General features: G+C 33.3%; 1 protein-coding gene and 1 pseudogene across 1 annotated transcript; one reads left to right on the top strand and one right to left on the bottom strand.

The window, feature by feature from the left end:
• The first annotated feature begins 5,201 nt into the window (after positions 1–5,201).
• Positions 5,202–5,642, top strand: LOC149016248 (S-protein homolog 5-like). Its single transcript, XM_089156713.1, has one exon. It carries the CDS (start codon positions 5,202–5,204, stop codon positions 5,640–5,642), a length of 441 nt encoding a protein of 146 aa, XP_089012839.1.
• A 246-nt stretch (positions 5,643–5,888) lies between these two features.
• LOC149016247 (secreted RxLR effector protein 161 pseudogene) lies at positions 5,889–10,819 on the bottom strand (annotated as a pseudogene).
• Positions 10,820–11,680: the final 861 nt, after the last annotated feature.

The following is an 11,680-nucleotide window of genomic DNA, read 5'->3' as shown; positions in this document are numbered from 1 at the left end:
TTTCTCACTCTTGGCGAAGTTTTTCAAGCTGTAAATTGTCAAGGCACTTACCAAGCCGGTTCCAAAGAATCAGTGTAATAGTCATAATTTCCAGCAGGATAGATTTGGTTATCACCTTATGCTTAATTAGGATTTAACTAATCATCTTCCTGCCCAACAAAAGTTATGATCTAAGCTGTTGAAATTTTCAGGTTCAATTTTTTTTTTTAAATAATTGGTAATTATAGTTTAGGATTTTCGACACTCTTTGGAGTACAATCCAAAAGCCTTATGCCATGATATAAGAAATTAGCTATTCAAAGAAGACCATCGAGAGAAACTCTCGTGGAGATCTGAAAAGAAGGTGGCATAAACCACCAAGATTTAGTAAAAAAAACTGCCAATAATCTAACATATTTTGAAGTTTATTTATAAACCTATTGTAAAGTATTTTTATATGTATTAAAACCAAAAGATTACAAGTATTTATAGAAACTACAAATGATAAAAAAAATTATTGTAAACCTCTTTGCAAAGTTGCTTGAGTCAATAACTCATTAACACACTCTCTCAAGCGTAACAGGTCGAGAACCGTTAACTTGTCACGAAGCTGAAGAAAACGAGAGCAAAGAAAATCTCTTACAACATAAGAACTTGATGAGTGAAAAAAAAAACCACATATCTGTTTGGCTTCTTTGGCCTAATAAATGATTTGATTTTATTAGCGCAAATTCAATGTCAACACACACATGTCAAACACACACATGACACTCATCTGTTTGGCTTCTTAAAATTCATATTAACTAGGGCAGTTTTCTTCTAGAACTTATACTTAATGCGATTACAGTTGTGACCTTGAGCTCAAAAATCATTGAATTGACATATTTGCTAAAACCATAAAGTTACAGCCTTAAAAAAACAAAATGAAGCAAATGATATAAATTTATTTTTGGGCGCGCATGTATACATAGCACTGCATTGACTAGTGAAATGCTTACTCTGTTTGAATCATTAAATAAACATTGCCCATTTTTCTTTTTTACTTTTGTGAAATTTCATATTTTATTTTGACTGATAAATAATTTCATATCTCACTAATAGTTATCAAACAGGTTCAAGTCTCCCCTATGATTTGTGCCGTTCTCCCCTTGGAGGTTCAATTCTTTTGCGTGGGGAAGTTGCCATCCATTAACCAGAGAACAAAAGGCTTTGAAGCTGGGTCTGTTTCTGCCTCACCAAAGTAGAACAGAACTCTTCTCCCATTTTTCTCTTTCCCTTCTTCCTGAATTGCTATCAATCTCTTTTCTCTATTTTTCTAGGCTCCGGGCTGATGATCAGTCTGGATTTCATTGTTTGACCATTGTGCTCTCCCTCTTGGTTGGTGAAAGCTGATGTGTAGGCCGTGTGCTATCCGAGTCTGTGAACTCCTTCAATCTGTAATCTGTCTTCAATCTATCTTCCCTCGATAATGGCTGGTTGGTTCTCAATCCAACAACCTTGTGAGAAATCAGTTTAAGCTTGTTAGGAATGAGTTTGGCTAGCTGTAAACCTGTAAATGTAACTACTAACAGCAATAGGTCTTGAAGTCACCAAAATTAATCTTGATTTGTCCCTTAGGGATTAAGGCGAGGCTGGGAGTTTTATGGCCTGATTGGTTACTTGAGTCTGGAGATTTTAAAAATCTAGAGATTTCAAATCTATGGAGTCATAGTTCATAAAATTACCTGTTTGGCTAGCCTGAATATTTTGAATGAAATCTATAGACTCATCATGAAAATACATCTATAGAGTCATTGTTCAAATGTTTAGCGTTTTTATAATAGAGATTTCACCTCATACCCATAAATCTATAGATTTAGGTTTTTAGTGTAAAAAAGGTGAATCTTTAGATTTCATGAATCCAAAAATTCACACAACCAAACGGTATAAATCTCCCATTTATGAATCCAGATGTTTGAAAGGGCCTGGTTTGGTTACATGAATCCGAGATTTCAAATCTCTGGATTCATGAATCTGAAAATTATACCCGTTTGGTTGTAAAAATCTCTAGATTCATGAAATCTAGAGATTCACATTTTTACACTAAAAACGTAAATCTGTAGATTTATGGGTAAGGGGTGAAATCCAGAGATTTCAAAAAAATCTATACATTTGCACATTTACAAAAATCACGTCGATCAAATAGTTTTTTAGGATGAATCCACAGATTTCATTCCACAACCAAACATCTAATTTTATAAATTATAACTCCATAGATTTGAAATCTCTAAATATTTGAAATCTCCAGACTCATGTAACCAAACAGGCCCTAAATTCATGTAACTAAATAGAGCCTTAGGGCCTGCTTGGTTACATACTTACATGAATCCAGAGTTTTCAAATCTCTGGATTCATGAATCTGAAATTTATACCCGTTTGGTTGTGAAAATCTCTAGATTCATGAAATCTAGAGATTCATCTTTTTACACTAAAAACGTGAATCTGTAGATTTATGGGTATGGGGTGAAATCCAGAGATTTCATTGCTACTATAAAAGCACTAAATATTTGCGCATTCACAAAAATCACGTCGACCAAATAGTATTTTAGGATGAATCCGTAGATTTTATTCCACAACCAAACAGCTACTTTTATGAGTTATGACTCCATAGATTTAAAATCTATAGATTTGGGGTGAAATCCATAGATTTAAAATCTATAGATTTGAAATCTCCAGACTCATGTGGGCCTGTTTGGTTACATAAATCTAGAGATTTCAAATCTTTGGATTCATGAATCTGAGAATTATACCCGTTTGGTTGTAAAAATCTCTAGATTCATGAATTCTATAGATTCACCTTTTTACACTAAAAACGTGAATCTATAGATTTATGGGTAAGGGGTGAAATCCAGATATTTCAAAAAAGCTATGCATTTGCACATTCACAAAAATTAACGTCGATCAAATATTTTTTTAGGATGAATCCACATATTTCATTCCACAACCAAACACTTAATTTTATAAATTATGACTCCATAGATTTGGTCTTGCAAAATATCATCGAAATTTGCGAAATAACGAAATTTCGGTGATATTTCAAAAATTTCAGCGATATATTACAAATATCGCCGATATATTGGAATGATCTTGATTTTTTGCTATATTTTGGCTATTTCTCGAGATTTTTAGGCGATTTCTCTTACGATTCTATAGTGAAATCTTTAAGATCAATGGATAATCTTACCAATTTTGTCCCAATGATTTAAAACTCAAAAGACAATGTGCCACATGTGTATAGGAAGGAGAATCTGCATAAAATAATTTATGGAAATAATTCAAATTAGATAAACATTTTGTAGTAAAATCTTCAAAATTAATGAGCAATCTTATAAATTATATCATAGTGATTAAAGCATCAAAAACAATGTGCCAAATGTGGTTAGGGAATCGTATATACATGAAAGAATTTATAGAAACTATTTAAATTATGAATGGATTTTGTATAATAGAAACTTCAAGGTCAACGAATTATCTTTCCAATTATATTCGAATGATTTAGACTTCAGAATGTAACATATTAAATGTAATTAAGAAAGAGTATTTACATGGAAGAATTTATAAAAAAATAATTTAAAATTATTAAATATTGACATCAAATTGAGGTATATACTAAATTTAGGTACAAAATGACCAAAAATACCCTTGAAATATCGATATTTTGGCGAGATTTGTCATATCGCCTAGTTCGCTGGATTCGCACCTTACTTTCATTTGAAGGTTATTGAAGAAGTCCGAAATGCCCACACAAACTTCACTTCGGTAATACTCCCCAAGTCTTTTTAAAGAATAAGGCCTGAATCCATCAGTGCCAATTAGAGGATTATTTCTCTTCTTTTTTTACTTTAGCTGACTTTTGGATCCAAACTAATTTTTATTATCCGCTTTTATAATAATAATAAAAATAATAATAATAATAATAAATCGATGGTAATTTCCTACATCAAACAACAAGTTGAATTATTAATTCAAATTTCATTTCTTGCCTTGATATTATCGTTCCCAAATTTCATATTTATTTTGGGTAAATTTTGTTTATATTAAAATTACCAAAGATTCCGGAAGTGAACAAAAAATGATTTGGGTCTAGAATATCACGCTTCACATGTGAGAATATGGATAGTTGGATTGGAATCTATGTTCTGGTGGATCCCACCATTTCTTTAAGTTGGATTCAAGCACACGATGGTTGCCAATTACTACCGGTTCCATGCAATCAGCGGTCACTGTGATGGGTACTATTTTGTATTTTTGTGTGTGGGATGTTTCTACTTGCAACCACCCTAAGCAAGGAAAGTTATATCGCCTTTCGGTTCATGACTAATCGAAATCGAGACCAAAACTTGATATGCGATATATCTCGCTATTTCTCGCTGAATTTCTGAAACATATCGATATTTTGTATTTCTTATGATCTTAGGCGATTTCTTGCAAAATTTAGGCAATTTTTCTCGCGATTCTACAACAAAATCTATAGGATCAATGAACAATCTTACCAATTCTATCCCAATGATTCAAGACTCAAAAGGTAATGTGCTAAATGTGATTAGGGAGGAGAATTTACGTAGAATATTTTTGGAAATAATTCAAATCAGGAAGACAATTTATAATAAAATTTTCAAGATTAATGAGCAATCTTACCAATTATACTCTAGTGATTTAGGCTTTAAATGTCAACCTGCCAAATGTGATTAAGGAAGAGAATATAAATGAAATAATTTATGGAAATATTATGGAAAAAATATTATGGAAACAATTTAAATTATGAAGGGATTTTGTAATATAATCTTCAAAGTGAACGAATAATCATTAATTATGTCCGAATCATTTAGGCTCAAAAGATAACATATTAAATGTAGATATGAATTAAAATTTAAATGGAAGTGATTTATAGAAAATAATTCAAATTTACCAAAAATTGACATAAAATTAAAGTAGACATCAAATTTGGGCTCAAAATGACCAAAAATATCCCCTAAGATTCAGGGTTTAAATTTAATGGTTATTTACCGAATAAAAATAAAATTTGGTTAAAGAATCTTTTCCTGACAATCAGATTAATTAATTACAATTTCGTGAACTATATCTACCAATAAAACCATGCACGAAGTATATAAAATACCATTTGGTTGTTCTCTTCTACCAAAGCATACTTAGAGGAAGAAGAAGAAGCAAGCATATTGACAATGACCATGGTGAGCGTTTCTAGTGCCATTAGGAAACAACATCAAACTTCGAAGCTTGCCATCACCATTACAATGTTGATTGTGATGATGATGTCGTGCATGGTGAACGCTCAGAAGCATGTTCGCATAATGAATGAGTTGAGTGAAGGGTTGATACTGACAGCTCATTGCAAATCAGCAGATAATGATCTGGGTGTCCATCAGATCGCTTATAATTCAAATTACGAGTGGGCTTTCCACAACAATTTCCAGGATACGACACTTTTTTTTTGTGATTTATCTTGGAGAGATGGATATCTCAGTTTTACAGCTTTTGATGCGAAGAGAGATAAAACTCGATGTAGTCAGTGCTATTGGTCTGGAAAGACGGATGGGATCTATGCGGTGGATGACACTGATGGTCATGAAAGTTGGACATTTGCATGGGGACCGCCGAAGTAAGGGTAGTAGTACTTATTGTTGAATTTAAGTAGTAGTACTTATTGTTGAAGTTAAGTTTATACTATGTGACAAAAATAAATTGGCCCTAACCAGACAACTTTTTTCAAAATTCCTTTGAGTACCATCTAAAACACTCATGCCATTCATGCTTGAAAGGAATTGGTTTAACTTTATTTATTTATTAATTTTTTGAAACATATAGACATTATTATATTATATAAATTAAGAAAAAAAATACAACAGGATTTACATAAGATGAAACTTCTTTTCTCGAATGTAGAGGAACGCAACTAGAATCCATCTAAAAGATGAAACTAAGAAGGATTTCAAAGCAAAAACTGAAAAAAATTGAAAATTAGAAATGGGTATATTCATATTCAATAATCCCATAGAACTTAACGCATTCTAAAGCAAAAGCAAAAGATCCATTCGCAACATCTTTTTTGAGCTCTCTAGTATGATAATTGATAATTTTATCAAGGCAAATCCAAATGTGACTCACTCAATCTTCTTCGCGCGGCGAATGATTCCGACGTCACAGGGAATTGAACTTCTTCTATTCTTTATTTATTTTATATTATTTTTGGTAGAAAAAAAAAAAAAATAAATTCCAAGCGTTTTTTTTTTTCCTTTTTTTTTTTTTATCTTTTTTGTTAAACTTGTCCGAGTTATTTAATCATTTATTAAAACTACGGGGAGTGTGTGGGGGACCTGGACCAAACCTGCTGGGGCCGGTGCGGGGGATTGGTTTAACTTTATTTATTTATTAATTTTTTGAAACATATAGACATTATTATATTATATAAATTAAGAAAAAAAATACAACAGGATTTACATAAGATGAAATTCTTTTCCTTGGCCTCCCAGATGAAACTAAGAAGGGTTAAGCAAAACAAACATCCAAGGCCTTTGTTGGGGACAAACATCTAGACCTCATGGGAGTTTCTATGGAGTTATAATTTATAAAATTAAGTGTTTGGTTGGGGAATGACCTCCGGATTCATCCAAAAAGTATTTGACCGACGTTGTTTTGTGAATGGCAACTTATAGCTTTTTAGAGTTTCTCCACTAATCCACCATTGACAACTTCTTCTTTTTTCCCCAATAAAAATAAATCTATTTAGCAAAGGCCCTTAAGACAATCTCTTACAAACATGATCATGGGAATGAGCACACAAATTGCCCAACTTTTTTTAGCTGGGGGGCAATCAAGGAACAACTTATCGTCACAACATTTGGCAAATACTTTTCCCCGAAAATAAATCTATTCAGCAAAGGCCAAAGATTTTGGATAATGGGAATGGGCCAAAATGCCCAACTTTTACAATCAATGAACAACTTATTGCCAAAATTTGGCGAAATACGCCATTTGTGAGACATCGAAGGGGCGAACCAAAACCCCTGTACCAAAAGTCTCGCCATTTATCATGATATATCCGAAAATATTGATATTTTCATTTTTTTTCTTCAATTTTTATGCTATTTCTTGCAATTTTAAAGCAATTTTTTGTACGATTCTACAATAAAATCTTTAGGATCAATGGACAATCTTACCAATTCTATCCCAATAATTAAAGACTTAAAAGGTAATGTGCTAAATGTAAGTAAGAAGAGAATCTACATAGAATAATTTTTGGAATTATTCAAATTAAGAAGACATTTTATAGCAAAATCTTTAAAATTAATGAACAATCTTTACCAATTATATTTTAGTGATTTAGTCCTCAAAAGTCAACATACCAAATGTGATTAGGGAAGAGTATATACATGAAATAATTTATGGGAACAATTTAAATTATGAAGGGATTTTGTGATAGAAACTTCAGAGTGAAAGGGTAATCATTCAAATTATGTTCGAATGACTTAGGCCTCAGAAAGTAACATATTAAATGTGACTAGGCAAGAAAATTTAAATGGAAATATTTATAGGAAATAATTCAAATTTTACCACATGTGGCCAAATATACTGAACTTGGGGGCAAAGAATCAAATCGGGAATTTGCCCTTGCTCACGAAACTGGTGAACGAGCCTTTGGTCTCAACCCACTACTTGCCTAAAAGTTGTAAAATGAAAATTTGAAAAACATTATATTTTCATATTCTTAAAATTTTCCTTTAACATGAGGTAAATATGTTTTTTTCTTGGGCTATGAATTGCACAAAAGGTGAATAGATACAGAATGCACAAATGATTGCTCAATTGGCAACAATCAACACCTCTTTATGAAGTCGATGGGAGAAATTCCGGAATTGGATATCGCATTTTGTGAGCTTGGTCAAGTATTACTTATGAATTAAAACTCAAAAACAATTTAAATAAAGATACAATATTGCAGTGTATACCCGTGCCTTACACAACAGTGTTTGAAATGATTCATGCATGCTTGATCATGTTCACTTTTCTAAGAGAGCACCAATCTTTTCATGCAAGCCATGTCTTTGGCAAGTTCACATCCCCTAGTTCTGGATCTTATGCTTAACATTGTTGTGGTTGTGACCTCGAGCTCAAAAATCAAGGTCGAATGTCAACTATTGAATTAGCATATTTGCTAAAATCACACAATTACAGCCTTAAAAAGTACAAAGTTAGGAAGTAAAATGATATATATTTATTTTTGGATTCGCCATGCATACGTATAAACATATCATTGCATTGACCAAACGTTCTTACTCCCTAGCTTTGAATCATCAAAGAAAAGTGCATTTTTCTTTTCACTTTTGTGAAATCCCACATTTCATTTTTCTTTTGATAAAATAATTCTATATCTCATTATTAGTTAAAGATTAGAACATGTTTGATAACCCACCTAGAAACACTTTCTGGTGTTTCTTATTTTGGTGAATTTACTCAAGTGATGGAATTGGACATCACAGAAAATCCACTAAGTGGTTAATGTCAATGAGGTATGGTACTTGTGTCAATTCATCATATTAACACAATACCAACCAGAAATTAAGAAAGAACTTACTACAAAATCAAATTATTTAAATGATAATGCATCCGATACAATTAGTACATAAACATTCTGCTTAAGCTATAGTTCTTAGAACAATAAAAATGGACATTCTCAGATTCTCAATTAGACTTAGATTGTGAAGGTTTATGTACCTCTAGTAGATAATTACGCATTGGCTACATGGAGCCAAGCACCGAAAAATAGTGCTTGGGGTCTAAACAAAGGAGAAATAGACACAAGAAAAGAAAAAGTAAAATGACAAAACATAGAAAAAGAAGAACACATAATAAAAGGAGATGAAAATGAAGAGAAACAAGCTCAGCCCACAAAGTCAAGAGAGTCACAGTTAAATGGAGCTTTCTAAGAGCAAGCATAATGCCAAATAGATATATGATTAGTTTAAACTAAATTTGGTTAATTGGAGTCAGCTTATATAAATGCTAATCATGCAGAGAATATCGTTTGATAGGCATTTGGTTTAGGCGTTGCTCCGATAAGTGATAAGTTTCGAGAAAGTCGCTTGAGGTGGTACGACCACATTCAATGAAAACCTATAAATGCCCCCGTATAGAAAAGTGATATAATACAGATTAAAAGAACTAGAAGAGCTAAGGGCAGACCTAAGATAACCTTATAAGACGTGGTGATAAATGATATGTATAGCTTAGGCCGTATTTAACATAACCTGAAAAAAAAACTGATTTTGAAAGCCAGAATCTATGTAACCGGCCCGTTTAGTTAGTACAAGGTTTATATTGTTGTTGGAGTCAAGAATTTCTTGTTCTTCCATATAAATTATAATAAGTTAATCATGTAATAATAAAAAAGTGTCACAATGCATGTTAGACCCCCCCACAACAAAAAAAACAAGAAAAAGAAAAAAAAAAAAACAAAAAAAAAACTTTATTTTTTCTTTGCCCTCCACAACACACAACACACAACCCACCACCCCCCAACCTTAATGAAACAACACACCCAAAAAAACAAAAAAAAAAAAAAAACCATTATATTATTAAATAATAACAAAACACAAAACAAAAAAAAAAAAAAACAAAAAAAAAAAAAAAAAAAAAACAAAAAAACAAAAAAAAAAATAAACTTTCCTCCCAAACACAAATAATAATAAACAACAACCCCCCCCCGGGGGGCCTATTTTTTTATTCTTCAAAAAAAAAAAAAAATTTTTGTGTTTATATATTTTTCCTCCCCCCCCCCGTACCCCCCCCCCCCCCCTTAGCATACCCCTCCCTCTTAAGCCCCTGAAGAAAACCTTTCAATCCAAGCTCAAGCTTCAATGGAGATGCAATGGAGAAGAACACAAGAGAGAAGAAACCCTTTTCTTGCAAAACCACAAGAAGAAGAAGACTCCAAAAGCTCAATCCCGTTTTTGGACAAAAACCCCTTTAGAAGTCACTAGAAACTCACTTTTTCTCTCTCCATTTACCTCTCCCAAGGCCCTTTTAATGATACCAAACACCTACCCATGTTAAACACTAAGTGGGACCCACCAAATTCAAATTTCAATTCAAACAAAAGATAAAGTGATTTTCATTACTAAACCCAACAATCTCCACCTTGATGGAAATCACTTGTCAAATCATATTTCTTGAAACCAAGAGAAGATAGACTCCAATTCAACTTCTCTCCTTGGACAACCTTGGTAAGCATATCCGCTACATTCTCATTTGTTCCAACTTTTAACAATTGGATCCTTCCGTCTTCAATGACTTCTCGAATGTAATGATATTGAACCAATATATGCTTTGTCCTCTTGTGATGTACCGGGTTCTTGGCTAAGTAAATTGCACTCATATTATCACAAAACAAATGCATACCTTTTGACTCAATGCCAATCTCACCCATCAAACCTTGAAGCCACACCGCTTCTTTACAAGCTTCGGTTGCCGCTATATATTCCGCTTCGGTAGTTGATAATGCCACCGTCGCTTGAAGCTTTGACATCCAACTTATTGGACCATTTCCATACTTGAAAACATACCCCATTGTAGATCGCCCCTTATCACGATCATCACAATAACTAGCATCCACATAGCCTTGAATTTGCTCTCCACCTTTGCTAAATGTGATAGAGTAGTCACTTGTGCCTCTCAAATATCTAAGCACCCATTTTGCCGCCTCCCAATGCTTCTTTCCAGGATTTGCCATAAACCTACTTAATACACCAACCGCATGCGCAATATCCGGCCTAGTGCAGACCATTAGAAACATCAAGCTCCCAACTAAACTTGGATAAGGGTATCTAGACATCTTGGTCTTTTCATCTTCCGTATTTGGGCTATCATTGGAAAATAATTTGAAATGTGATCCCAATGGAGTTGAAACCGCCTTTTCTTTACACTTGCCAAACTTCTCAAGAATTTTCTTCACAAAAGACCTTTGTGAAAGTGATAAAGTCCCATTCATTCTATCTCTTTGAATCTCAACTCCAAGAATTTGTTTGGTTTGACCAAGATCCTTCATTTCAAACCTCTTGCTCAAGCACCCTTTGAGCTCTTCAATTTTAGCTTTATCCTTGGACACCAAGAGCATGCCATCCACATATAAAACTAAAATCACATATGAACCATCATCAAAGAACTTAATGTATAAACAATGATCATATTCATTTCTTTTGTAACCAATACTTAAAATAAAGGAGTCAAAAGTTTTGTACCATTGTCTTGAAGCTTGTTTAAGTCCATATAAGGACTTCCTCAACTTGCACACGAGCTTCCCTTTGCCTTTCTCAACAAATCCCTCTTTCTTTCTCTTCTTCTCCTTTCTTCAAAAAAACCACCTATAATATTACTTTTTTTTCACCCCTTTTTTCTCCCCCCCAGTCATGTATAGCAACAAGTCCAAGCACCAATCTTGTAATACCCCCCGTATTTCTAACCCGAGATCCGTATTCCAGGTCTGAGAACCCGAAGGTCTAGTCGGGTGAACTTGTGGAGTATCCGGATTGAAGCCCATGATCCATACCCAGGACCCATGGATATTAATCCTTTATCTCGAAGAGCTTCGCCTTGGCTGGAGTTGGAAATTCTGGAAGTCAGGTGTTGTTCAGAGATGTCCGGAATG

Source organism: Hakea prostrata, chromosome 5, assembly GCF_041222555.1.
Source record: "Hakea prostrata isolate BN-2017 chromosome 5, UWA_Hpros_2, whole genome shotgun sequence".
In the NCBI taxonomy this organism is placed as follows: Eukaryota; Viridiplantae; Streptophyta; class Magnoliopsida; order Proteales; family Proteaceae; genus Hakea; species Hakea prostrata.
The sequence above is the reverse complement of the archived record's forward strand: the minus strand, read 5'-3'. Positions and strand labels throughout refer to the sequence as shown.

What these genes read in the sequence shown, in the direction of transcription:
- LOC149016248 (XM_089156713.1), top strand. Translation starts at nt 5,202, where the DNA reads ATGACCATGGTGAGCGTTTCTAGTGCCATTAGGAAACAACATCAAACT.